Source organism: Rhea americana, unplaced genomic scaffold (assembly GCF_003343005.1).
Source record: "Rhea americana isolate MKP2758 unplaced genomic scaffold, rheAme1 scaffold_611, whole genome shotgun sequence".
NCBI lineage: Eukaryota > Metazoa > Chordata > Aves > Rheiformes > Rheidae > Rhea > Rhea americana.
Genome location: NW_028186770.1, coordinates 45,423 through 72,746, shown reverse-complemented (window position 1 = coordinate 72,746; position 27,324 = coordinate 45,423). Strand labels below are relative to the sequence as shown.

The following is a 27,324-nucleotide window of genomic DNA, read 5'->3' as shown; positions in this document are numbered from 1 at the left end:
CTGTGCGGCTTGGGGGGCTCTGATCCGAGGGGCCTGTTCCAGGGGTGCGTGGGTGAGGGGTCCTGTGCGACGTGGGGTTCCCCCCAGCACCCTGGGGGGGGGCTGTGCGATGTGGGGTTCCCCCCAGCACCGTGGGGTGCATGGGTGTGGGGGGGCTGTGCGGCACAGGGTGCATCACAGGATGTCGGGGTGCCTGTGCATCGGGGGGGGGCACATCCTGGGGCTTCAGGGGTGCCTGGGCTGAGGTGCCTGCGCAGCGCCGGGGGGCACGTTGCCTGGGAGCCCTATGCGTGGTTTCGGGGCTCAGGGCCTTAGGGGATGGGTGTTTTGGGGCCCCGGGACCCTCGGGGCGCAGGTTTGGGGCTGTTCGCACCACGGCGTGTGCCAGGCGAGGGTGCTGCGAGCCCGGGGGGAGCCCTGCGGGTGCTGGGGCAGCGGAGGGGTGTGCGGCTGTGCAGGGATGGGGGTACGTGCAGGTGGGAGCCGGGGGGAGACAGCGGTGTCCCTGCGAGCCCCTCGCGTCGCGGTGGCCTCCGACGGGCCGAGTCCGGGGTTCGTGGCATCATCCAGCTGGCAGAGCCTGTGGCCACGGAAATTTGAAATTGTGGGTGCTGTGGGTGGCCCAGGAGTGGAATTCACCTACGRTTTGGCACAAAGGAGGTGCTTAATGCAGTGCGGAGGCAGAGCGGCGATGTTCCCTGAGCTGAAGGATTCCCATTGTACTTATCTTTTAATATTTCTAGGGGGTGGAATAAAGCAGTGTGGTAGCTTAGCAGATTAATCCATCCAATGCAGATGTCARTCCTGCGAACGTGCGCGCTTAGTTTTGGGCACAGGAGTTAACACTGCGAACATTGCGTACTGGTGAGGCTGTCAATTAAAACTCCTTAATAAATGAGAAAAGGCATAGATTAAATTATCCGTGCCGGCCGTGAAGCCAGTTGGGAGCTGTGGCGTTTCTCACAGTGCAGCACCACTGGTGAAGAGCGTTTACGGAGCTGCTGAGCATTTGTGGGGGGACCCTCTTTTAGAGATRTGGAACTGGAGAGATAATCTAGGCAGTCATGTGTCTCTCACTGAGCATGATGAGGCTGTAATACTCTTGGAGGGCACAGGATTTGCTCTTGTTTCATCAGTATTCCTAGAATCCAGCGGTCGAACCAGTCTGGCCTATTTTACAGTGGGCAGAAAACAGATGATGTTATTTAGTGTGATTAAGAGCACTGTAACGTCTGAGGAATCCTAATTTCCTGCCGTGTGGCGGCTGAGAAGCCCGCCGTGATGCGGGGGCAGCTCTGCGGAGCGGGACTGCGTGCGGGTTCGACGGCTAGCAGTGCTCTTTGCGGTGGCTGGTGCGTGGTGATRACAGCCCCTGACATGTAGCCTCTTCACTGTGGACGAGCGGGACAGAAGACCTAACAGGTACCACCGCCTTATTTTGTTACTGGGAAACTGAGGCACAGGGYGACACAGTGATTTGTTGGAGGATGCAAGGGGTTAGGCAGGTTCTTCAGACTGTTTTCTTCCTGCCTGTTGAGGGCAAAGAAATCAGTAAGTATCGATCTGACTTGTTGAATGCTTTTGTAAAGCTCCAGCCCAGGGAATTCTGCGATTCCTTGGAAAGATTCAAGTCCTCGCTCTTCACAGGWGTTGGGGGCATGGCTCCTATGCTCCAGCACTGGGTAATAAAAGAGCGTCCACGCTGTCGGGCTCGAACTCTTACTTGGAGAGAAGGAGGTTGGTTTGGGATGGGTTGGGAAGAGGGGCCGTGGCAGCGCTGCAGATTGATGCGAGGTGCACGGTCCGGGCAGATTGCCCTGTTAAAATCTGGGCTGGCCCAGAAGATCAAGCTAGCATCTTTCTAACGAGCTGTGGTTAGACGAAGCTCTTGCTGAAGACAGGGCTGTGCCACCAGCACTTGAGCAGTGGTGGAGCAGGGCTGCAGCTGAGCCGTGCAGGTGCCGGGAAGTTGGTAGCTTGGGCGTGCAGCCTGCACCTGGCAGCGTTTTGCTCTTAGCCGTTTTGATGCCGCTCTGCAGCGTATCCCGTTGTGACTCTTGCTCTCTGGAGGCAGCGGAGTATGGTTTAATCACAAGTGCAGTGGAGAAGAAATGCTGAGCAGCGACGTGGAAACTTTGGATAAAGCTGCTTGGTTCAGTGGGTTTGGATGTTAAGCACAGAATTATCCCACTGGAAACAAATCTTTCCTRAGAGAGGAAATCATGATACATTGCACTTTTAATCCCCCAGTCTCAAAGCACTTGGCACTGTAGTGCCATGCACCTACTTTGGGGAGCTGGAGAAATATTTTGTCTGCAGCCACCCCGAGAAGAGACCCAGGAATCCAGATTCGTGTGCTCCACCACAAATGTGGGAGCAGATCGACCTCCCCGTGCTTGAGACCATGCCCCTTCCCTCCCCAGCGTAACCCTTGCCTTGCAGCGTGCCGCAGCCRCGTGCGGCTGGTTTCCGTCATCTTYGTGGCTGTCTGAAGTGTGAAGCCCATAGGGCAGGAAGGTGGAAACGTTGCCGGAGGAGTTCAGTTTTAGGCTTGAGACTAGGTTTTGTGTACTCTGGTTTTTGTAGGCCTACCCAAGCTTGCTTAAGTCACCGTGTCCCTCCTAGCAACGCAGCCCTGGTAACAGGGCTCTGCCTGCTCCGRTTGCTGCAGTGCTGGCTCAGCATCGCGGCTCCGTCTCGCACCCGTGCGGAGGTGTGTGCCTTGCTGCGCGCTGTGCGCGGCCCAAACGGGCTCCGCAGAGCCTGCCGCGGCCGCCCCGGCAGGGCGGCTCTCGGTCGGCCGGGGCTTCGCTCTCCTTCTGTGCCGGGGCCTGCGCTCGGCATCTGCTCTTTGCTCCCTCATCAGCAGTTCTTGCATTTCACCAGCTTGCCCAGCCTGGTGTGCAGCTTTGGAACTGGTGCCGGACGGGAGCCCTGGGAGAGAGGCAGCTGAGCCTCGCGCTCCCGCCCGCGGCCTGGTCCCTAACGGGGGGATGGTGGGGGCTTGCGGCGCCAGGCCCGTTCGGCTCATGCCCTCCTGGCGGTGCTGCTGGCAAAACCTGCTGCCTGCGCTTCTCTTGGCTCCCTGCACACTGGACTCATTTTTCACCAACTGCTGACTTTCTGCCTGTTATTCACACTGTCACAGGTGACAGGCGCCGGGTTGGGATCCGACAGAAGTTGCTTTCCGGTTCTGCAGTCTCGGGAAGTTTTAGCGATCGGCTCTTGGTTTCCTTAACRCTACGCTGGAGAAACGTGCATGTCCGTCCTGCAGGAAGGGAGCAGGGTGCCCGCAGCCCACGTGTGCCTGCTGTTGCTTGCAGGTCACAAGCATTTCCTGGTGTTGGCCCTACCTACAGCCTGATGGTTTAATGTCACCGTGTTTTGGTCTCTGGCGACTGCAGACGTCATGGGTCAGCAGCCCTAGGGTGGAGGGGGCCGGGTGCTGTGCAGGGGTGGAAGTCACGTGCGGGTCCCCAGCCCGCACTGATGTTTACTTCCTGGCTTCTGAAGCAGCCTGCTTGCGTGGGGTGACACGTTATTTTGCTAAAGGCTTTTGGGCGGCAGATGCTGTCGTGCACTTTCCACATCCTTTGCAGAAGTGCCGGATGGTGACGGCAGTGCTGAGGCCACCGTCTCTGAGTAACTTCGGCAATACTCTGTACAGACAACATGTCACCACATACGAGCAGCTCTTGAGATGCTGACTGCAATTTTCCACTCCATTTTTGGTAAAATTTACCAAGTGTGCAATTAGTGATGGAGGCATAGATGGCAGCGAGAGCTGGACTGCCGCCCAAACTTGTGCCCTGAAGGCTTCACGGGCTTGTTTTTAGCCCACAGCTTACACATTTGAGGGGAAGGCAACCAGCTGTAGATGATGCGTCAGGCAAAGCAGGGTTAAAATGGCGCAAGATGGTTGTAGTGCCGAGGGTGGAGCGCACGGAAACAGGAAACATCAGACTCTGTCTGTGCAACGATTACTGGAACTCGTTTAGCCAAAGGTTTGTTTTCACTTCCAAAATGAGATCTCCCAAGTGGGAGCACATGAGGATACCACGGAGCTGCCAAAGACAGCACGTTGCATGCCCGACTGGAGATGGCAGCCCCTGCTGCTCGGGTTTCCTCCCCGGCTAGGGCGACGCAGCAGAGCGGCACGCGCGTGCTGCCTGCCTCGGGCTACCAAGTTTCACTGGTGAGCAGAAAGCCGGATTAGCCCTCGGCAGCACCCAACAGCAGAGTGATACGGAAGCTTGCTTTCCGCAGCAGTTCTGGTTAATAAACATCTGCTTGGGCTGTTTCGGTGGAGGAGCRTGCTTGCTCGCTGTGTCTCGTTTATCCGTGCAGCACACAAAGCKATTTGACAGGGTTATCAGCAAGAAGCTGAGGTTCGCCCTTGCCCTTGGGATGGGTGCTGGGGTGCGGGTTCACAGCTGTAGGTGTTGTAGCGTGTGTTAAATTCTCTCTTAAAGGAAGGGGCTAGGCAAAACCAGGAAGTACGAGCGATTGGCGCATGGTGCTAGCTGCAGGAGAGGTTCGGGCATCCGCCGCAGAGACTGCAAGGAGCCTCCCGAGGAGGACATGCCCCACGGCAGATCCTGGGATGCTCCCGGGAAGGTTCCTCCCTGACCCCTCAGCTCCGGGGCTGAGCAGGCAGGATTTCAGCCATCCAAAGCTGTTGTGATTGTTGGTGCTACAGCTGTTGGTGCTGGTATTCCTGTGGAGTTTGGGGAGAACCACGGTATGGTCCTGGACAGGCATCCCAGGAACCCCTGGTTCATGGAGGACACAGCTTGGAGAAGAGGATCTGTAGGATGCYCTGGACCAGCCTCCTTGGTCACCAGCTTAACTGAGATATTCAGCCTCAAGGGAAGGAGTTGGGGCTCCTGCTTTTGAAGAGGAGACTGCACGGAGGCTCTTCTRAAGGGTTAAATCAATCCTTTCCCTCTGGAAACAGGTTCTCCACTCCCTGTGCTGCTCACTCAACTTGCTGGGTATTTAAAATATGGCTTTCAAATCCCATAGCTGGGGAACGTGAGGAGTCACACACGTTGGACGACGAGAGCGGGAGGTGAGCGGGTGCCTGGTGTTGCTCTAAGCACGTGCACTCGCTCCTGGGGCRCCCGGTCGGAAAAAGAGCCGACTTGGAAAGTCTTATCAGCCTCGTGTCACTGATGTACACACAGCTGAGGCCAGGCTCTCCAGCGGACCTTGGGCTTTCCGCATGAAATACAGGCAGTGGCCGTGAGCGGCCTGGGTCAGTCTCTGACCTTTAATGTAATCAGTGTTTGCGGTGCATTGGTGCAGCGAAAGTCTGTCCGGGGAGGCAGCATGCACGCTGCTGAACACGCTCTTTGTCCCGCGGAGACTGTGTTTGCTGCGCAATGTTTCTGCGCTCGGGATCTAGGGAGAATCCCTTCCYGTTGTGCTTGTTCCCAGACCTTGTGGGCATACGTGGCCACTTCATGGTATTAAACAAAGTCCTTTARTTGGTAGCATCCATGCACGTTTCCATTTCCAGCCTGGGAAGGAAATTCTACACTGTCTCTGCAGAACTTGCAGCCTGAGGAAGCAAATACACAGGAAATGCAATATGACCTACTTTATTTAAATTTGGCTCTCGGGTATATTGAAATTTTCATGGGGCTGTGGCCTTGATCTGACATTTATAAAAATCTCCCCTAATCTGGTTTCCCTGGCACATTTTCTYGCTTTTGAGGAGGGCTCAGTGAGTAAAATAAAGATGCAGGAAAGAGGCAGTCTGAGGTTTGTCCAGTTTGTGTGCAAGCTTGAACATGAAAAAACAAGTGAGGGCTGCAAACAGGCTCGGAGGGGGAGGAATATCCTGACAGCCGAGTCTGTTCCTTTATAAGCCGGTTGTATCAAATGTCTCCCTAGAGATGCCAAAGTGCAGCTCTTTSCAAAGACCCGGCAGCTGCGGCCAAAGCCGGAGATGCGACTCTCTGTGGGAGAGTACATGGAGGTGAACTAAAAGGAGGTTTTCCAGGCGAAGGCTGAGAGCGTCCGTTTAACGGAGCATCACCCCATGCAGCGAAAGGTGTGTCACTCCTCTGATGAAGCTGAACCTGTCTGGAAACGCAGGGCTTGGTGGCAGTCAGCMTCTCCGAGTGTGCCGTGGCTGCGGGAAGGAAGCTGCTGGTCAGAGGAGAAGATGTGGGTCTGGGCGGAAGAGATCTGCCAACGTGGTCGCTGTGAGGCCAAGCCTTTCTGGTGCTTATGTGCCAGCAAATCGCTGTTRTTCTGCTCTGCGCTGAACATAGCTTGGCTTCTCAGCAGACTGAGAGGAAGTTTAAAAGTGCTAATTGTATTTTACACGTAAGTTTAAAGGTTGCATGTTGCAAGAATAGGGCTGCAGCATCTTCTTATGGCAGGTGGTCTTCTGAGTGTGTTCCTTGTACTCACGTTTGCAAGGGGAGCCTTAAAGCTGTGACTTGCAGAAGGAGTAAAAGGAAAGCAAAAATGAGATTCCTCTAAGAAGCATTGCAGTCTCGTGAGTTTTGAGGCTGGGAACGTAGGCTGTGATACAGAGGGCAAGTGCTTGCAAACATGCCCCCTTGGGTGAGTGTGAGACCCCATCTCCAGGCCTGGTGCGGTGCTGTGAGCACAGACGGGACGGGGTTCCTGCACAGAGCTGCTTTTCATCCCAGCTCCATCACATGCTTGGCTTCCTCCACCCGAGTTTCCTGCCTTTAGTTTGAAGAAGTGCTTCTGAGCTAAACCTCTCCCTCGGGTATTTCTCCTGCACACGTGTGTGAGCGCGGACCGAGCAGAGCAGAGGGGGAAGGCAATGCCGCAGACCTGGAAAAGGCAGCAGGGTTTCTCCACTGGGATAGCTGTGCCTGCACTTAGAGGCACAGCAAAGATCTAGGGGTCAGGGACTGACCATCCTCTCTGGTATAACGTGAGGTATGTGAAGTGTAAAGAGGGTTATAGGAACTGGGGGGCATTTTCCACCCTGTAAAGTAGGTCCAATTGAGATCTAAACCAGCTTGGCATCTCCACCGCTTCCTCTTTTTAGATCCCTTTTTCTATTCTCACCCCATGAGTGTTGCCCGGCTGTCCATGTACATCTTCCCTCCCCAGCTATCCAAAAGCAGAAGTGGGACCCTGACGAGATGGTTTATCTTTAAAAATGACGATGTGGGCCCTTCTCCAGCAGTGTTTTACCGGGGACATGCTCTTTCTGGGGCGACAGTTCTGCAGTCAATGCTGCAGCCACAGCTGTGGTGTGCCCCAGGCTAGGCTTGGCTGTCCCCTCGCTGCCACCCAGGTGAGCTGAAGCAGGGGGCTGCAAAGTACTGGCTGAAAACACATCTTACAACAAGTCTTACATCCCAAAGTCTGCCCAGCCATGCCTGTCCTTTGCTTTGCCACCTAACAGTTATTTCTCCCTTTTTCATCTCTAGTTGCCGAAACAGCAACAGGAAGAGCTTAGTGGTGGGAACCCCATCTCCAACCCTCTCACGTCCTCTCTCCCCTCTCTCAGTGCCTACAGGTAAGGGGAATGCTGTAGGGGTGAGAGATGGGCTGTGCATCTGCCAAAATTACCCAGAATAGGGTCTTTTTGGAAACTTTTCTGGAAATGCATCAATGAGGGACTGGGTGGCTTACGCCAAGGTTAAAATCCTTTCTCGGAGTGTGGCTGAGTTGTGGCACCATCTCTGCTGTAATGCCTGTTTCCACCCCCGGCTCTTGGCCGTGTTGGGGGCAATCCCTGATGATTTTGGGTCTGTTCAGTTCATCTTGCCCATGGCAAAGTGCCACAGGCAGCTGTTGGGAAGAAGAATTTGGAGGCATATCTTAATCCTGTGGCAATGCAATTGTCCATGGTGGGCAGTTACCTCCCTGCAGGCTGGTTTCTGTCTGCAGGAAGCTGGTTTATTTTCCAGGAGGGAATAGAAGGGTTGTTTAGGAAACAATTTACTCCTTGGCTCTTTAATCTGAAGGAGCAGCTGCGGGATTGCGGACAATGTGCCGGGCAGAGGCTGTGCTCACTTTTCACTTTCTCCCTGCAGCCGGGAGCAGCCCTTTGGACAGCCCACGCAATTTCTCCACCAGCACTTCTGTCAACTTCCCCTTTGCTCGCAGGTGAGTCCTCTGTCGTCTCTCCCTCCTCCAAGAGCGTTAGCAGCTCACCCTGATGTGAGGCTAATGGAGGAATCAGCTCTCCTTTGGGTCCCTTTGGGGTGAGGGGTTGCAGTTAGGAATAGATGAGCTTCCAGCCTGCAGGGTTCCATGTTCACACAGTTTGTGGCTGTGGGCTTTGGGCAGGCTTGTGCTTTCTGAGCTAGTGCACGGCCCAGACAATCCTTTTCCAGTGCAGTGGGAAAAATGGCTTTTCTGCATGAAAACGATAYGGAGGAGGGGCAAAGATCGCAAGAGCTCTCCCCACTATCTGCTTTATCTTCATCGTTCCCTTTACTCCTTGGACTTTGTGAGTTGTGCTGCTTCTCAGGCTTGTGCTGGTCCTCAGGAGAATGCCAGAAAAATCCATGAGCTGGGACTKCTGTCTTGTTCTCAAATGATTTCTTCTATTCTTTTTTTTCCCCACTGTTTATTGTTTTGTCTTTGTTTTCTCTGCCCCTTCCCTCGTGACTGGAACCTCCCATCGCGGTGCAGCCATGCTCCTCGGACTGACAGGCAAGTACCAGCAGGACCAGGGCTTCCGTGGGCAAGGGGACACAGAGAAGGGCTTGCTCAGGGGGCTGTATTCATGTGAATACATGTGAATCTGTCACACTTATGCCCCACTTTGGCATATCCCTGCTCTTCTTCTCCCTTGTGTTTATGCTTTGCATCTCGGGCCAGGACAAGCCAGATGTGCTGGCTGCAATAGCGCCATCGGGTTTGCAGCATTGCTCTGTGACTGCAGCTCCAAGAACAGAAACTGCTCTCTGCCCGTCACATTCTTGGTGGCCACAAGTTCAGCCCCAAGTTCTGACCYGCTCAAAGTTTTCCCACCAAAGTCTAAACAGACACTCAGCAGACRTCCAGAGCTGGGTTGCTTGGCCAGGTCTGCATAGAAGATCTTCCTGCTTTCCTTCCCCAGCCGATGCTGTTAACCCCGCTAGCGTGCGTATGCAGGAGCAGATGCCAAGACGTTGTGTTTAATTTCACATGTGGGGGCAGATGGATGACGTTAAGCCATTGGTTGTCACATGGGAAAAAGCTGGAGGGTTATATTTAATTTCCATGCTAGCAACAGTGCAAAAAGCCAAACTGCTGGGCAAAGAGTGAGTGAGCCTGAAAGGAGGCCTGCAGGTAGCGAGGACACGTGAAGGCGGTGGCGTAGGATTCAGAGCTTTGCCAGCTCTGCGGGCCTTCGTCCCCTGAACTGCCCTGCTCTGATTGCTGTGTTCACATGGGAAACAGCACAGAGAGTGAAGGGCCTCGTCTTGCCTGGACATTGACCTGCCCATTAAAAATGTGTCCAAGAGGAAGTGTTCGCCTACGTTTGAATGTTTGTCTTCCTGTTTATAACTGGACTCTGCTCTCGGTGGGTATGTGTTATCTCTGAACACGACTCTAGAAATCATGATTTCTGTAGAACAGAGTCCCCAAAGCCTAAATTTTGCTCTCATTAAAAATCAGAATTTCACATATTTTGCCTTCTGAAATGGATCTGTTCAAGCACAGAGTGTGGCAGATTAGGGCAGAGCTGTCATGGGACAGCAGCTGCTGGATTGCGTTGGATTCGCTAACTGCCAAGCCCCGAGCAGTGCCCCTTCGCAGGGACCCCTACTCACCAGTCCTTCCCCTGTGAGAGGAACAACATCTGCATGCTGAGATTGCAGAATTGTCTTCCTCACTTGGGAAAATTAACTACAAAAATCACTGTTTATTTCACTGATTTCCAGTCCATTTGGAAAAGAGGTTTTGGAGCTGTCCCTGACTTTCTCATTAGAGCCAAACATGAGTTCTCTTTCCCATCCTTATCTCTCTGACATTATTTCTTTATTTGCATTTACATGTTTTTTCCTGTGCGTGATACCTGTGTTTGCACTTGCAGGGCTGATGGCAGAAGGTGGTCACTGGCTTCGTTACCCTCGTCTGGCTATGGGACTAACACCCCCAGCTCCACTGTCTCGGTAAATTTTGCTCTCTTGTGGTAACAGATGAGAACTGAAACACTTGAGTTTTAGTTGGGAGCATGTGAAAAGCCTCCTGAGATCTCTGATAATCAATTCCTAGACGGCCCCTCTCTGGGGCTTCTCTGCTGACCACATGCTTTAGCTGCATCACATTTTCATAATGTGCTTTTAAGAAAGCTACAGAGTATTGCTAACGGCAGCAGCTCCTTTTCTGCATTAAAGCTTCGCTGCTTGTCCCTCTTTAAGCATGCACCGGGTGCACCTTTTATGTGGGTAGAAGAGGCAGGGCTGGAGCTGCTGAGGATGCTGCAGGTAAATGTGGATYGGGGTCAGCAGAGCTGTGTTTAGCTGGAGACCTGCAGGTTTGGGGACTGGGAGGGAGTGGGGCAGGGCTGGGGAGTGCCTCAGTTCGTATAGTTTGGGATTGCTTTCCGTTTTCACATTACTGAACACAGCAGATCTGTGCAAAGCGGCTCTGCACACTGCCCGTCAGTGTTTCCAGCTTACTAAAAGGCTCCGAGGAGTATTTTTCTAGAGGGCTTACTGGTTTCCACGCTGCTGCCCTGGAGAGACGGAGCTGCCTCCTGACTCCTTACCTCTGTTGTTCTTTCCAGTCGTCTTCATCCTCCCAGGAGCGTTTGCACCAGTTGCCGTACCAGCCCACCCCCGATGAGCTGCATTTCCTTTCGAAGCATTTCCGCAGTACGGAGAGCGTCACGGACGAGGAGGGGCGGCACTCGCCCTGCCTGCGGCCACGATCCAGGAGCCTAAGGTAGCAAAACCGCCAACTACCTGCCAGCTGCGCGGGGGAGTGGGCGGCTGGGGCGGTACTCATGGCGCTGGCATGACGATACACAGGGTCCCGGGAGCAGCCTCTTCTACAAGCGTGTCAAGGGCTCTGCTCTCACCTGAGCTGTTCCTAGGACCTCCTGGTCCTGCTTGGCCAGACCCGTGACGCTGATCAGCCCTGATGCAGTTTTTCCCGTTGCAGGAGAGTCTGGTAGAACTCCGCGCACGTTAGTCAGAGCCTGTTTTTCAGCAGTTTCTTGTCTGCTAGGATGTGGCATTTTTTTTCCTGGAAACAGATGACATCTGAGAGTCAGGTTCCTTGGGCTGAGGTTTGAGAAACTGGAATTTGTTCCAGAAAGGTCATTTTACAGCCTCTTGCTGAGTTGTCTCAAAAGCTTCAGTGGTGAGGGGAACCACAGGTCAGACCAAGCTGTGGCATCTGCTCTGAGTGCATCTCATGAGCTGTCTTTGCAGAGTATGCGGCTGAGTCAAGGGCATGGCTGAGAGGCTGCCAACCTGGCTGGCCGTTAAAAGATTAAAAGGCCTGTTTATGAGCTTGGATAGGGAAGCATTACCTATATTAAATAAAGCTGAGTGCTGCAGGCGCATCTGTAGGCTGTGCCTCCCCTGCTAAGCCTTTGCCTCTCTGGAACAAGAATCGCAGGTGGGTGCACAGCTTTCTCAGGGATCCTGGCAGTGCAATTTGTACAGGGGATTCTGCTCCATGGCCTCTTTGTGTGGTGGCCAGAGAGCAGAGGGGAGAGTGAAGAGCTGAGGTTYGTGGGCCATAGCGTAACGTAGGCTGAACAAATAGACCGCTGAGCTCTGCATTGCCGCTTCAAGACCTTGCTCTGCACAAGGAGCACTTGCTGGTCAAGTTTCTACCTGTCAGACACAGGGAGTTTGTACTTTTTGCAGGGAATGTTTCAGTTAAATCCTCTTTTCCTTTCGTGAAATGTTCGAGGCCCTCTTTGTACCTCTCACTTGCTGTGATTTATGGAGGCAGCAGTGTAGCTGGCCTTGTGTGTTCTCTGCTGAAATTTCATTAAAATCAGATTAACTGACAGATTTTGCAGGTTGTGACTCTTTCACCAAGGAAACACCACTTTTGTGGTTGCTGTTGCTTGTACAAAGCAAAAGCAGAGTCTCTGTGCCGAGTTAGGACTCACTTCTTAATGGCTGTGAGCAGACTGGATCTGGTTCTGATTGTGGTTTTTATTATATCATGGTTAGTGAGTTGCTGGCTGCTCCTGTGACTTGCTTTATGTAAGGGATTATAGACCCATTGCTAGTGGTATGGGCCAGTGAAAGGCAGGGTCAGGTGAGGGCACATGGAGAGTAATGGAGAAGCTTTTTCTCCTGAAGATCCTGAAGATCTGTGTCTGCTAGGGAGAGTGGGGGGTTTTAGTTGTTTTTTTTGTTGTTTTTTGTTGCTTTTTTTTCCTGCCATCACCAGTGAATTGCAAAAAGACAAACTGTGGAATCCAGGATGTCTGCAAATACTTGCCTATTTGCAATTGGCTGCAGTCTAGGCATCTTTCCAGTGGCTTTGTAGTTGCTGTCTGTAATATTGACATCATGGCAGGGACTGAAGCAGAAATTCTAGCATGAGAGGAAGCAAAAGATGAGCTATCTGTTTAAAATGAAGTGACTAATGCATTAGCTCTTCAGCTCTGCAGACCTGGATTCAAAGTGACCTTGAATTTTAAAGTGACTTGAGTTTGGAGACCTGGGTCTGCAGAAGGTTAATGCTCCCTGGACCTGACAGTTAGCATGCAATCTCATATGTAGGGCTGTCTCAACCTCTGCCCAGGGTGCAGCTCAGTGTGGGGGGGGAARTGCTGAAGTTGGGAAAGCAGAGCATTTCCGGAGGGAGTGCTCTGAGCCAGCTGAGCAGTGTTGGCAGGCGTGCTGCGGTGGGGAGGCCCCAGGGCTCTCTCGATCAGCGTGCTGGGGGAGGGATGCTGCTGGAAGTGCTGGCACAAGGCTGAGTGCTCAGTTCAGATGTGCATTAACAGCTTGTGACACTTGGGATCAAGAGTTACAGAGAGAACAAATTRTGGTGACTCTCCAGAGGCAGTAACTATTTGCATAGTTGTAAATGACTTAGATCTCATAACGCAACTGGCTTCCTCTCCCTCCTCCCTCCACAGCCCTGGACGAACAAGTGGAACATTTGATAACGAGATTGTGATGATGAACCATGTCTACAAGGAGCGGTTCCCCAAGGTAACTGCCTGGCCTGGTGAAAACAGCTCGCATTAGTGCCTCCRATACATTTTGACAGCTTCTTCTCCAGAAGAATCACATCTCTGTGCTAGAAGATAAAACATTCAGATACAAAGGGGTGGTTGAGGGCACTGGAGACATGGTAGCTAAMCAAGGAGACAGGAACATATGGTTCATCGTAGACCCATAGAGCCATGCAAACAGAAGTCTCCAGAGATATCGGGAGACTGCTCTGGTTTGGTGGAAGCCTAGTCCCAGGTGGGGTTGTGCAACCCATGGCATGCCCATGCATAGTGGAGCTACAGGAGCTGGTAGCTCCGGATAGGCAATTCTGTCGGCCAAACCCTGAATGTGGTGTTGAGGTATGTTCACAGGCATCACCATCTATTCTGTCTTGCAGGCCACAGCCCAAATGGAAGAGCGTCTGCAGGATACTATCACCAACTTCTCCCCAAGCAGCATTCTGCCTCTGGCAGATGGGGTGCTGGGCTTCATCCACCATCAGATCATTGAACTGGCCCGGGACTGCCTGGCGAAGTCCCAGGGGGCTCTCATCACCTCCCGCTACTTCATGGAGCTGCAGGAGAAACTTGAGAAGATGCTCAGAGACGTGAGTGTGGGGCAGTTTCTGCCCAGTCCCATCCCTCAGCAGGCACAGGCCCTTTGGTGACTCTGCTGGCTTCTGTCTCCTCCCTGATAGGCTCAGGAGCGTTCAGAGAGCGAGGAAGTGAAGTTTATTGACCAGCTGGTGAGGAAGTTGCTGATAATAATCTCCCGCCCTGCACGCCTTCTGGAGTGCCTGGTAAGATCCAGTGGCTCCACCAATGCACCTCTGAGCTCAGAGCTGTCTATATCCTGTGGGGAAGAGCTCCTTACCTGGGGGCAGATAGGTGCCCCTCCAGGAGATTAGCATCATCCACATGACTCTGGGACAGTACCAGGCTGTGTGATCTCTATTACAGTCTGCATCTACCCAGAGAGGAGATGTCACAGTAGAAAGAGCCTGTTCTCTCCAACCTGGTCAGTCTGCRTGAAAATCACTCCTGTTTAACAGCCTGGCTGGCCTATAGAGATGAGCTAACACCATTCACAGTGTTAGAGCCATTTCTTGGAGAGGAGAGGCTGGATTTCCCAGTAGTGTGTGGAGATGTGAACTTTGCAATTTTTCTTGTTCTTTTTTTTTTTATCTGTTACACGCAATTTCTAAAACACTGTTGATGAATCTGATGTGAAATCTTGTAGTTGCAGGTTTGATAGATCTCTCTCTTTGAGCCAGTTGGCTAGTGGTTCCAGCATTTTCTGCAGCTGGAAGAAGCCATTGTGTCAAAGCGTGATGCCAGCATGCTCTCTGTAAGGTGTCTTCTAGGCCATGCCACAGGGCTGCATTTTTTTTAATCTGCCCTTTAAGCTTAGAGACGTGATGGTAGAAACAGAAGCAAGGCATTTAGCTTTCTCCTGCAAGCATCCAGAGCCTGTGCCCCAATTAAAGGGGCCATTGATGGGGCTCAGAGGACAGATTTAACTTGGCAAAGTGAAGGCAAACTTGTTTCTTGACTTTGTTTGATTTCCCTCCTGTGTAGGAGTTTGACCCCGAGGAATTCTATCATCTCTTGGAAGCTGCAGAGGGACATGCTAAAGTTGGCCAGGGAATAAAGACTGACATTCCCCGATACATCATCAGCCAGCTAGGACTAGTCAAGGACCCACTGGAGGGTAGGAAAGCTCTTGGGCTTGTCGCTGGGTAGAGGGCCTGGGCGAGGATTTCCTGCAGGATACGGATTCCATGGCCGCTGCTGGTGGACGCAAATGAGCAGTGGAGGGTGTCTAGTGGCCCAGCAGGGCCGACCACCTCTAAGAGCACTTTGTGCTGCGGGGAGGGTGTGTGGCAGCTTTGCAGAGCAGAGCGAAGGCCATGGAGACCTGTGCGTATCACAGCACAGGTGGGGGGGGCAACCCACCGTGTCCTCCCCCCAGSTCACCCTTCCCCTCAGCGCCTTCCTTGGGCTCCCTGCTCTTCTCCCATTTGTGCTTCCTCCCCGAAGGGTCTATCAGCACATGACTGATTGCCTGCCAAGGGATTATACCTCAGCAATGTGTAATATTGGAGAAGACCCTGGGGGATAAAGCTGAAGTGACCTCCAGGCAGCAGGTTTGGGCTGGAGTGGGCTGGGCTGCAGTTCAGGATGGAATCCAAGTCTCTATGCCAGCCCAGCATTTCTCATTATTGCTCCCTACATGTTCAGCAAAGTAGATTAATCTCAAGAACACTTAATCCATAGGAAGCCAAGGCCTTGGGGGAACTGTAATCCTTGAAGAACACGGCAGTGACTATGGAAAAAGGGAATTATATAAATGTTTAACCTCTTAATGCTATGACCTGATTTTCTGCATATAATAGCTCAAACAAAGCATGTAACTAAATCCCCATGGGGATCTCAGTGATTGGGGTGAAAGTACTTGTTGGCAAATTATCTTTGTGGGGGTTGAGCATGAAGAAGAAGGTGAATATTATCACTGTCTTCTGCAGAAATGGTCCAGCTGGATCACTTTGACAGCGGGAACACCATCACACCAGAGAATGATGATGCCTGCGAGGTGAGCACAGTCCTGCTGGCATTTCCCACCTTTTTCCTCTAGCTTTGTCGTGTGTCACTTCAGCCTGTAACTCTTTGCACCCTGTGTGCAGAGCAGCTCCTGTATTATCTTAGTCTGGAAGACAAGAATTAGGATCATCCCTTYCCTAAGAGAATGACTGATGTATGCATGTTCAGATGTTTTTATCAATAGTATTTCACAGCCACTCTAGTCTCTCTTGAGCTGCTACTCTGTCGTGTGGAATGGCCCCCTGTTTGAGGCAGGTTTGGCTTTGTGGCTGCAGTTTGCATAGCATCTCTGTCTTCTGGTTTGGGGCTCGTGGATGAAGAGGGCTCAGGGATGGTCCAGTTGGGGATCAGGAATGTCTGTCGGCAGCTGCACCGTGTCTGTGTCAGTGATGAGCGCTGCAGACATGACGGATTCCTGTGTGCAATCAGTACAGCGATGTGGAGAGCACCAGCAGGTGGGGAAATGTTAAAATCCTCCTGTGTCTCTTGTTCAGAGCCAGCCTTCAGCCACTGCTCCACGAAGAAAACCCTGCGAGAGTGACTTCGAAACCATCAAGCTGATCAGCAATGGGGCCTATGGGTGAGTGAGGAGGGGCCGTGCCCTAGCCCTGCGCGGTCTGGTCTCAGCAGCAGATATGAACGATGCAGGTGAGAACTGCTCAGCTCTGAGCGGTGCCAGCTCCTCTGGGAATGTGGCACAGCTGCGATCCTACAGGACCGTGTGGCCCTGCAGCTGGTGTGCAAAGCTGTTGCTTTTTCATTGTGTTGTTACTGCTGTTGCATGCAAGTCTGGAAGAAGCACAGTGCTGCGTGATTGGTCCTGGACTTCGGAGGACATATTTTGAAGCCCAGTTGTTTTGCTCTCCCCTAGGGCTGTGTACCTGGTGAGGCACAGAGAGACACGGCAGCGTTTTGCCTTAAAGAAAATTAACAAGCAGAAYCTCATCCTAAGGAACCAGATCCAGCAGGTGTTTGTGGAGAGGGACATCCTGACCTTTGCGGAGAACCCCTTCGTGGTCAGCATGTTCTGCTCCTTTGAGACAAAGCGACACCTCTGCATGGTGATGGAGTATGTGGAAGGTGAGAACAGGGCTTGGGGCTTGACGGTGTGGCAGAGAGGGAGGATGGCAACATCTACTAGTCTTCTGTTGTAGAAGAGGCAAATGGAGAGACCTTTCATGTGATACAGAAACACAGATAGATGTCTGAGCACCCGTACYGCTCTGCTGGCTCCTCTCTGCTTTGCTCAGTGAGCAGTCATCAGAGGGAAGCACAGAGAGATTCTCCCATGTTTCTGAGTCTCTCACCTTGATGAAGGTGGTGGATGTGCTGCTCACTTAGGAGGGGGTTTCTGACAAGTGCCCATGGATGGCAGCTGCTCCAGGCGAGGTGTGAAGGTTTTGTTTGGTGCTGGGAGTCCTACCTGCTTGGGAAGGCAGTTCCCAAGTTCACCTGCCCAGTGACCTCTCTCCCTTTTATGAGCCCCGCGTACTCGGGGCTCAGGAGGACCCATGTTCCTGCAGGGGGGGACTGTGCCACGCTGCTGAAGAACATGGGCCCGCTGCCAGTCGACATGGCAAAGATGTACTTCGCAGAGACCGTGCTTGCACTGGAGTATCTCCACAACTACGGCATTGTGCACAGGGACCTCAAACCCGACAAGTGAGGAYGTGGGTCAGGCCTGAGCATGGGGTGGGCTGAATGGGGAAGGAGAGGAACTAATGCCGCTCTCTGTGGAGAGGGACCAATCCTGGCCAAGGCCAGGGCATTAGCAGAAGAGCAAATGTCCTTTCATACAGTGCCCCAGCTCTGCTTCTCAGCCTCCGTACATAAGGGAGAGTTGGGGAGGTAAAGGAGAATGAGGTTACCTTTTGGCAAGTGAATGCTGATACCCAAAGACCTGATGTCCATAGCCTCCCGCCTCATTTTGTGCTATTTGCATCCAGCTAGGATGGAGGTGTGGGGCTGTCCTCCTCCGGCTGGTCTTGCTCAGGACCAGCCGCAGCTCTTTGTGTCTGTCTTCTCTTGCAGTTTGCTCATCACCTCCATGGGCCACATAAAACTGACAGATTTTGGTTTGTCAAAGATTGGCCTGATGAATATGACCACGAACCTGTACGAAGGGCACATAGAGAAGGACACGCGGGAGTTCATGGACAAGCAGGTACTTCCAGGATACCYGAGAGCTCAGAGCATTAGGGAAAATGATTCAAGCTGTCTAGGGTACGTGGCAATGCTGGCCCTGCTGTGCTTGGCTGTTTTCCCATTGCTGGGAACCAGAGTACATGCTGAGCCAGCTGCAAAGGCCTTGGTTTACTGCAGAGGGTGCAGATGCATTGGCAGCACTGTTTATTCCCATGCAGGTGTGTGGCACTCCGGAGTACATTGCGCCCGAAGTCATCCTCATCCAGGGCTATGGGAAGCCTGTCGACTGGTGGGCTATGGGCATCATCCTGTACGAGTTCCTGGTGGGCTGCGTCCCCTTCTTCGGAGACACCCCCGAGGAGCTCTTTGGGCAGGTGATCAGCGGTGAGTGTCAGCAGTTTGGCTGCTTGATTTCATCTTTCTGCCCAGCATAGCAGTCATGGCTCTTCCTTAACATGCTCAGTGTTTCATTGCTTAGTTTCGTACCCACTTAATTTTTGTCCTCTTCCTAGTACTCTTAATTAGGCTTTATTGTAGCCACCTTGTTTGAGACTCAGTTTAAAGTCAGTGAAGGCCTTGGAGCCTGGATTTGCTGATTTGGGAGGATGGCTTTATTTTGCCAGTGCTCCTAGTGGATTTTCCTCTTGCCTAGAAGAGGCACTTCTCCTGTGCACTTGCTTTATCATGAGGCCCTATCTGGTGCAAACTCCTCTTTCCAGCCACAGACTCACCGCTGCAACCTTGTGCCTATGCTGCTCTCTGACCCAGCCATATTCACCCAATCTTTTGTTATCAGCAGAGGAAGGACTTCTGACTTGTTCTCCATTTTGTTTCAGATGAAATTATATGGCCTGAAGGARATGAGGCTCTTCCTGCTGATGCTCAGGACCTGATCACACGATTGCTGCGGCAGTGCCCACTCGAGCGCTTGGGGACGGGTATGTGTGTCCTGACCACCTGGGCAGGGCTGTGGCCCTTCTCGTGTGTGGGGCCAGCACCTGAGATAGCTGCATGACTCTGGGCCGAGCAGTGTTTGGGAGCTGCTTGGCACACTACTAATTCATGTCAAGGCATTTGCTTTTGTGTYGTAGAAACCAAAGTAAGTCCTGCTAGGTTAAGGGTACTTGGTCCCTTTCTGGTCAGGGTTAGCTCTGGGAAGCCAGAGGCTAATGYGGGTTGCAGATTCATCCTGTCTTAAGCCATTTGCTCTGTTGGGGAGAGGGTGCCAGATGAGTTGTTTCCCTACCATTCAGGCTGAGAAAGAGTTAGCATTTTGGGCTGTGCACTGTCCCTCCTAACGTGCATTTCCTCTGCCTGCCAGGTGGCGCGCACGAAGTGAAGCACCATTCCTTCTTCCTGCACCTGGACTGGAACGGGCTGCTCCGGCAGAAGGCAGAATTCATCCCCCAGCTCGAGTCAGAGGATGACACCAGCTACTTTGACAGTGAGGCCAAATCCATTTTTTCCCCTCTCTGTGAATCCTTTATTCCAGCTGCAGGTTGAAAATTCTGGTAGGGAATGAAAATCTGTATAAAGTTGGTCATTTCACAGTCTGGGTTAGGTCATGAAACAGATTTTATTCTGTTTCCAAACCTCTCAGCCTTAAGAAAAGAATGCTACTTTCTCATCCCAAAACCTTCTTAGGGTTTGGGATTGGGTTGTCAGTCACAATACACTTCCATGCAGGATGGCTGGGTGCAGTTAGTGCTCTGGCCCCTTCCTCTTGTGGCCAGACACTCCACAGCAGAGCAGGAGCTTGGGCACTGCTGGGCAGGAAGCAGCTGGCATTGCTGTGGTCCTTGCTTTCAGCTCGCTCCGAGAGGTACCGCCACTTGGATTCGGAGGATGAAGAAACCAATGATGAGGAATCGTCTGTGGAGATTGGCCAGTTTTCTTCCTGCTCTCATCGCTTCAGCAAGGTATTTGAATCTGACCTCTGTTATCTAAAGACAGGCTTTGGCCCAGTGGCTGGGGAGGTGACACACACATTGCTTTCCTGGCTGATTGTCCCCTGGAAGCCAGAGGAATCCTGCAGCACCATCTGGCCTCCCAAGTTTCTCCTGCTTCCCAATTGCTGGCCTTTCCCTCAGGTTTACAGCAGCTCCGAATACCTGGCAACTCACTCCAATCTCAGCCTCTCRTCCTCGGAGCGGAGTCACAGTGAGGAAAAAGAAGACAGGACAGAGCGGTGGGACAGGAGCTCGGGAGACGAGGACAGGAGCCGCCCCTTGGGCCCAGAGACGCGGTGAGTGTGGAGCTGGGGAGGACGTGGCACAGAGGTGTTTGAGCAGGGATTTGTGTCACTGTCGTAGGGTTGCCAGAGGCTCACAATGAGACATGTCCAAGCACATGGCAGTAAATCATTACCAGCTGCCTCACTCGGCTGTCAGTGCCCTAAGCCCTTTTTCTCTTGCTAAGCAGGCTCCGATCTTGGACATCCTGCAGCTCCACGCCATACTCCTCCCAGCATGAGCGCAGCCGCAGCCCGGCTGCTCTGACCAGCACCTACAGCCTGGAGACCATGCCAAAGTTTGCCTTCTCCTCGGAAGACGAAAGCCCTTGCCTGGCACCTTCCAAGCCAGAGAGACCAACGTTTGTGCTGGGGGATCCCGATGCAGGGATGGGTGGACCAGTGAAGTCTTCGGCATTATCTGGTGCGTRGGCTGAACAGTGGACGCTGGTGTGGGCTGTTGTGGAGGCAGCCAGGGGTCCTAATGGCATGTGGCTGCTTTCTCCATGTGCACAAGCTCTTCTGTGCCATCCTGCACATTAGCTGATCCAGAGGGATGCTGCCTGCCCARTGTGTGTCCTCAACCATTTCACTGTCTGCTTCTTTCTCCCCTCTGTACAGCTGATCTTGTCAGCCTGAACCGCATCCGCCTCCGGAGCAACAGCACCGGCACCAAGAACTCCGCTCCCCGGGGCCTGGAGCCGGGCAGCAGCCGACGGCTGAGCAGCCAGAAGGAAGTGTCAGACAAACAGAGAGCCTCACCAGGCGGCCGAGTGCCCAAGTCTGCCTCTGTCTCAGCCCTGTCCCTCATCATCACGTCAGGTTTGTGGGCCAGTGGGTTTGTTCAGCAGCCACTGCTRCTGGAGTGGCTGCTGCAGGGCCTTTCCTGGCTCTGGTGCGGGTGATTGGAAGAGTTTGACTCCCTTGYGATGGGGCTGAGCACACACACTGCACAGGGTGTAAAGGAACCAGGATTCCTGCAGCCATGGTGCTGAGGCTCCCGGGATGAGCCAGATTCTTCTCTTGCTTGCAGATGACTTCAGCAGCGGTGCCCTCATGAGCCCCATCTCCCCACACTCGCTCTCCTCCAACCCATCTTCCCGTGACTCATCCCCAAGCCGAGACTCTTCCCTCACCATCACCAGCCTGCGGCCCCCTATCCTAATCCACAGCTCAGGCAAGAAGTACGGCTTCACGCTGCGAGCCATCCGGGTGTACATGGGGGACAGCGATGTGTACGCGGTGCACCACATGGTGTGGGTAAGTGGCCTGGGAACTCCGCACGGAGAGGGCCTGTCCCACTGTGCACTGCCTCGAGGCCAYGCAAATAAACATAGGCTGTGTCTAATCAAAGCCTTGGCACTTCAATTTCAGAGCGTGGAAGATGGGAGCCCTGCCCAGGAAGCGGGGCTAAGAGCAGGTGATCTCATCACACACGTGAACGGGGAGTCTGTGTTGGGATTAGTCCACAGGGACGTCGTGGAGCTGTTGCTGAAGGTAGGCAGTCTGCCTCACTCTGTTCGTCCGGCTTGTTTTTAAATGCAGCTCCTGCGTGTGGCCCTCAGAACCAGTGGATCAGGCCAGTCAAGTCTTTCAGCAGCAAACTGTTTATAACCTTAAAGAGCGTGGGAATTGAGGGCTCCGGAGGGCTTTAGAGCAGAGGCCGTTCTCCTTCCACGGACAGTGCTGACAGCAGCACGGGTCTGACCACGCTGCGTGTGCCTGCTCACAGCAGGCGCCAGCGATCGATGGCTACAAAGCTGCCTGGGCGTCCTGGGCCAGTGACTCCTCCATGTGTCCTCTGTCTTCCTCTGACCGAGCTGTAGCAAGAGAGCAGTTCTTGCCTTTGCTGTCTCACGCCTTTAACTGAGGCTCTCAGTACTGCGGGTCTGGGGCTGTTTGGGGCTCGTGAGTTCCCGTGAACCGACTCGGAGCTGCCTTGCAGTCATGGTCACCACAGCGTACGGTTCATGCTGTAAATGTTGTCCAAGCTGGGACACCTGAGCCCATGCCGCAGCCCTGACGTTGCCTCTGCTGACAGCCGAAGTGGGAGATGCAGGCAGATCCTTCAGGTTAAGRTTTGGTGCTTGTGTCCAGCATGTTGCAATGACTCGTTTTCTTCCTCTCAGAGCGGCAATAAAGTAGCTCTGCGGACCACAGCCCTGGAAAATACATCCATAAAAATTGGCCCTGCTCGGAAAAACAGCTCCAAGACCAGGATGGCCCGAAGGAGTAAGAAGAGCAGGAAAAGGGACAGCCAGGACAGGTGAGTAGAAACAAACTGGGATAAAATGGCATTTGTTCATGGGTGTCCTGGAGCTGAAATACACCTGGAACTGGGATGGGGAAAGTGCAACTGCTTTCTTAAGTGACGTTCATCTAATAAGCTGTGCCTCGCTGTGAGCGGAGCCAGCTGGACATCCAGGCTCTCAAACACCTCGCAGCCCAGAGATGGGAGGTTGTAGCATGCTCATGGATAGTCCTGACAGCGTTGGCTGTGCAGACTTGCAGGTTTGCTAGTTTTGCAGAGAGCTTGAGGCTATTTGTGGCTTCAGTGGCTTTAACAGCAGTGCTCCTGCCTGTGCCTGCTGTTTCTGACCAACCTGCACATGGAAACCCTTCCCTCGGCCTTTGATTTCTTCCAAGGAGGAAGTCCCTTTTCAAGAAGATCTCCAAGCAGTCGACAGTCCTGCACACCAGCCGCAGCTTCTCCTCCGGCCTGCAGCACTCGCTGTCGTCGAGTGAGAGCCTCCCGGAGTCACCCACACACAGCCTGTCCCCCGGCCCCCCGACACCCTGCCGCAGCCCCGCGCCAGACCTGCCCCCAGGTACCTTGTCTGCGTCACTCTCCCAGCCGGGGCTCTGCCTGTGGGGTCTCGGATGCTTGTTTGCTGTGGTCGCTGCAGAAGGGGGTTAGGAGCTCAGGGAGCCCCGTAATGTAGGCAGAGACGCAGCGCTCCTGGGGTCAGAGCTGCATTTCCGGCTGTTTGGCAGCTCCATCACCGTGTCCCACCCTCTTGCAGCGTCCTGCCGCGTGCCCCGTGTTAAAGAGGACGCAGCTGTGGCCTCCCTCACCGTGACCTTTCTCTCTTTGTGTGGCAGATGCTGCATCTCCGCAAAGCACCTCTCCTTCCTCCAGCACCCCCAGCTCTCCAGCCGGCCATGTCCGCCCCAGCTCCCTGCATGGGCTGGCACCCAAACTCAGTGGTCAGCGCTACAAGGTGGGGCGCCGCAAGTCCACCAGCAGCATCCCCCCCTCGCCCCTCGCCTGCACCCCCTCCGCCGCCCAGCGGCCGCCTTCCCCTCAGAGGTCTCCATCGCCACTGCCCGGTTACCCCAAAAACGTCCATTCCTTCCAGGGCAAGACTCTGTCCCCTCCCACCATCATCAGACAAGGCTCWCGGCCACGGAGCGCCGAGTGCCCCAGGTCCCCTCTGCTAAAACGAGTCCAGTCCACGGAGAAGATTGCGACCTACCTGGCAGAGAAGAAAACCATCAGCAGTCGGAAGCTGGGGCTGGAGCTGCCTCCTGCGGATGGGGCAGGAGATGCTTTGGGGGAGAGCGAAGTGCCTGCTCAGGTGTTTGCTGGCGAGCACAGCTATGCTGGGGCATCCCGGACTCGAGAATGGCTGGGGGAGAGGCATGACCGGGACCAAGAGGTGGTTGTCATGAGGAGGTTGAACCTCTCCGAGCGTCGAGACTCCTTCAAGAAGCAGGAAGCCGTTCAAGAAGTGAGTTTCGATGAGCCGGAGGTGCTGCCGGTAAGCGAAGACGGTGTCAAACCTGAGGCTGGGCCAGAAGACGAGCCCACGCTGCAGCGCCATGGCTTCCACGTGGCCTCGTGGGCCGAGGGTAGGCAGGACTCAGCCCGCCGGAGCTCGCGGGACCGCACGGYGGAGCCGAAGCCCGGGCCGGTCCCACAGATCGCGGTGCAGGGATCGGAGAGCGACGAGCAGGAGCTCGGCGTGGCTGAGTGGGAGTGCCAGGGCTCCTACCCCATCCAGCTCATGGCCAGGGCCTACACGGAGCAGACCCACGGCACCACCGCCGTGGAGGGCAAGAGCACGGCCTCGCCGCAGCCGATGGACCCGAGCCCCCGGCGGGAGCCCGCGCCGGCCCCGGGGCCCTCGCGCCGGACGTGCGGGGAGGGAGCAGCCGGCCCCCGGGGGCTGCCGCCGCGGGGCGGCCGGGAGCCGGCGGCCGCCGGGCCCCCCGGCCGCCCGGCCAGGCCGCGGGACGCCTGCGGGCTGGCTCCGAGCGGCGGCGAGGACGCRTGATCCCGGCGGCGAGGACGGGAGGCTGCGGAGGAGAGGCGAGCGGGAAGGGGTCGGCTCCGTGGCTGTCCGCCTTCCCTAGGAGCCGTCCGCGCAGGAGAAACGCACCCAGAAACGTTTTTAACGTCAGACCTGGCAGGGATCCTTATAACCCAGTGATTTTACTCACAAAAGGCTTTTGTACTAACTGGAAAGATGTCCATATTTTTGTAGAGGTGTGGGAGCTTTTATTGTGGCAGTGGTGTTTCCCTGGCAGGGCCCGAACCTTTGTGAATAGAAAGGACTTGATGCAAATACTTGTAACTAATTTATTACTTTTATAAGCTAAACAGAGGCATTGCAAGACCGTCAGAGGGGTCTAACCCSATCCAGGCTGGCCATATCCCAGCCTTTTCCGAGGGCTTCGTAGCCCCCGTCTGGAAGGCACTATGCTTTCTAATGTTGCAAAGAACCACTAGGTTTCCCCATTTATTAACGTCTTTTTTCAGCTGGAAAAGTACCTAAGGAAAAGCCACTCCTTCGCCGTGAGARCAGAGCTGAGACTGGAAGCGGTGTTACGCTTTAGAGCCTCCGCTGAGCTGAACTTGCAGTCTCGGTCACCTCCCCTTCCTTAAACCCCCTCGACTCTCCCCCAGCGTTCACCCCAGGTTCTCCTCTCYGCGCACCGCCGTGCCCGGGGGAAGCTGGACCAGCACCGTCTGCCGGTCGTGTTTCAGGTTAAGTTTTCCTGCCAGATTTACTAGTGGTTCAGCACTTGATTTTTTTTTTCCCCTGTAAAATTAAAGTAAAAAGAACCAAAACCCATAGCAAAATCCCCCAAATATTAGCAGTCTAAGCTGTATGTGAAGATCCTTCTAGGGTCTAGTTCATATTGGCCATTAAGTATGCTTAGCAATGCTTTTTTTTTTTTTTAAAAAAAAAGGCTTTTTATTTTATTTTCATTTTGTTAATAGCTGGCCTCCTTCGGTGCGTTTCCCGGGGCGCTGCCAGGCTGTTCCCCGGCCCAGGGAGCCGCGGCCGGAGGTGGCAGCACTTCCCTGACCTCGCAGCTCCGCTTTGAACCCGGCGGAGGCGAATGACTGTCGACTTTGCATCATGTTTGCTTTGAAAAATAAAGCGTGGTTCATGTCTTTTAAGTACAGTTAATTTTTAAAGGTGTAGTGGATTTTAGGGAGTTTTTTATTATTATTATTTTAGAGAAACAAATGAATCAGCGGTGACCAAATACTCTGCTAACTTGCTTGATCATCTCTTCAGGATCTCCCCACAGGGCACTGAGCCGGTTAGGGAAAGCACAGCAGGGACCGACCCATCCGTCGCCTTCGCCTTTGGGCTGGGCTCCAGCAATTTGRTGCAAACAGTAACAGGAGCTGGGAGAGTTCGTTTTAGCTCTTTGCGTTTCTTCTGCCGTGATCTGCATCCGAGCCCTCCCCGGGACGCACGGCTGGTGTGTACGGGTCTTCCCCGGGGCTTAATGAAAGGCCAGTATTCCAGTTAAACCCCCAAATCCAGTTAAACCCCCAAATCCAGTGAGCACCAATCTGTTTCTAAACTTCTCCCTATTGATAATTTCAGAATTCCATCTCCCTCTTCTCTGGTTGCTTTTTTCCCCAAGGGTCAGCCTGGCATTCCCCCTCCCCCCCGTTTCTAACGGTGTTTTGTATAAGTGTTTACATTTGATAATGCATGTACGGGCTTTTTTAACGGCCGTGTGCGACCGTGAGCGTGTTGGACTTGTGTCGCAGCACACGTACGTACAGGTCCCCGCGCGCCGCCGCGGTTCCCGCGCCGGGCTCGAGGCCGCGGGGGGCACCGGCTCCGCCGCTTATTTAACAGGATTATTATTTTGTGCGCCTGTGCGGTTTGTGCAAGGCTGTTTAAGCAACCCGCTTCTCCCACGTTAACCTCGGAGCCGTTCGCCCCCAAAGCGAGCGGCAGCGGCGCGGGAATCCCGCTCCGTCCGCGGCACGGCCGGAGCATCTCTGCTTCCGCTTTACCCTTGCCGACCCCCCTCCGTGCGCAGAGCTGCTGGTTCCTCCCTCTCGTGTCCCCGTTCCTTCCTTGCCTCTGTATGAAGCACTCGGGAAGCGGGCGCCCGTGGGAGGAGCAGGGCGGGCGCCTCGTCGCCYGCCGGGACCCCGCGGCGGCGGCGCGCGGAGCCTGGCCGAGGGCACCAGCTGCAAAGCCGTGCTCTGGATGCTGCGTAAAAAACGGAATTTAACGGAAAGCAACTTAAAAGGAAACAGGCCCTTGTCTTCCTGGGTGGTGCTGAGCACGGGTCTTGTYGTTATTTGGAAAATTTCACGTTGTATTAAAATTGTTCCTTGATACGGACGGCCGCGTGGTGTCCTCTGTCGGCGGAGCTGGGACGCCAGCTCCTCGTTACCTCTTCTTCCGTTTGGGGGGCAGAGTCCCGCCGGCCCAGCGCTTCCCCGGCYGGCCCGGCGGCTGCGGCCGGTCCCCTCCTTCTCCTGTACCCAGCGAGGGGGATGCTCCTGGCAGGCGGGCACCCGCAGGGGCGGCTGCTGCACCGGGAGCAGCCCGGTTCCCCCCCATCCCCCCCGATGCTGAGAGCCTGGGCCGCGGGGCGCCAGTGGAGCGGGTGCCCACAGAGGGCCGTGCCGGGCGAAGGCAGCGCATGGGGAACGTGCCCGCTGCAGGCTGGTGCCTGGAGCAGCCGGTGCCTCGTGCAAGCCTGTGTCGGCTGTGCCCAACGGGTGCGTGGTGCCCCGTGCATGGCGCCTGGTGCAGGCTGTGCCTGGTGACCGGTGGTGCCTGGTGCTGGTGCCCGGTGCAGGCCATGCCCGGTGCCTGGTGCCCGGTACGTGATGCCCGGTGCAGGCTGTGCCTGGTGCCTGGTGCCCAGTACGTGGAGCCCGGTGCTGGTGCCTGGTGCCCAGTACATGGTGCCCAGTGCAGGCTGTGCCCCATGCCTGGTGCCC

At 54.4% G+C, this 27,324-nt stretch overlaps 1 protein-coding gene across 3 annotated transcripts in view; it reads left to right on the top strand.

The window, feature by feature from the left end:
* MAST3 (microtubule associated serine/threonine kinase 3) overlaps positions 1-26,712 on the top strand; it is a 34,443-nt gene extending 7,731 nt beyond the window's left edge. For 2 of the 3 annotated variants that reach the window (XM_085320156.1, XM_085320153.1), the window contains 26 exons: positions 7,428-7,516; positions 8,037-8,109; positions 8,641-8,661; positions 10,031-10,109; positions 10,727-10,884; positions 13,055-13,130; positions 13,531-13,740; positions 13,831-13,932; positions 14,711-14,843; positions 15,658-15,725; positions 16,228-16,313; positions 16,605-16,813; positions 17,257-17,395; positions 17,765-17,897; positions 18,097-18,262; positions 18,715-18,816; positions 19,200-19,322; positions 19,688-19,797; positions 19,969-20,123; positions 20,300-20,532; positions 20,730-20,930; positions 21,142-21,368; positions 21,483-21,605; positions 22,238-22,374; positions 22,755-22,936; positions 23,211-26,712. In XM_085320156.1, coding sequence (XP_085176282.1) covers positions 7,428-7,516; positions 8,037-8,109; positions 8,641-8,661; positions 10,031-10,109; positions 10,727-10,884; positions 13,055-13,130; positions 13,531-13,740; positions 13,831-13,932; positions 14,711-14,843; positions 15,658-15,725; positions 16,228-16,313; positions 16,605-16,813; positions 17,257-17,395; positions 17,765-17,897; positions 18,097-18,262; positions 18,715-18,816; positions 19,200-19,322; positions 19,688-19,797; positions 19,969-20,123; positions 20,300-20,532; positions 20,730-20,930; positions 21,142-21,368; positions 21,483-21,605; positions 22,238-22,374; positions 22,755-22,936; positions 23,211-24,385 — 4,510 coding nt within the window. In that variant the 3' untranslated portion in view covers positions 24,386-26,712. The remainder of the gene's footprint in view (positions 1-7,427; positions 7,517-8,036; positions 8,110-8,640; positions 8,662-10,030; positions 10,110-10,726; positions 10,885-13,054; positions 13,131-13,530; positions 13,741-13,830; positions 13,933-14,710; positions 14,844-15,657; positions 15,726-16,227; positions 16,314-16,604; positions 16,814-17,256; positions 17,396-17,764; positions 17,898-18,096; positions 18,263-18,714; positions 18,817-19,199; positions 19,323-19,687; positions 19,798-19,968; positions 20,124-20,299; positions 20,533-20,729; positions 20,931-21,141; positions 21,369-21,482; positions 21,606-22,237; positions 22,375-22,754; positions 22,937-23,210) is intronic. The other variant, XM_085320157.1, reaches the window with a different exon arrangement.
* The last annotated feature ends 612 nt before the right edge of the window (positions 26,713-27,324 follow it).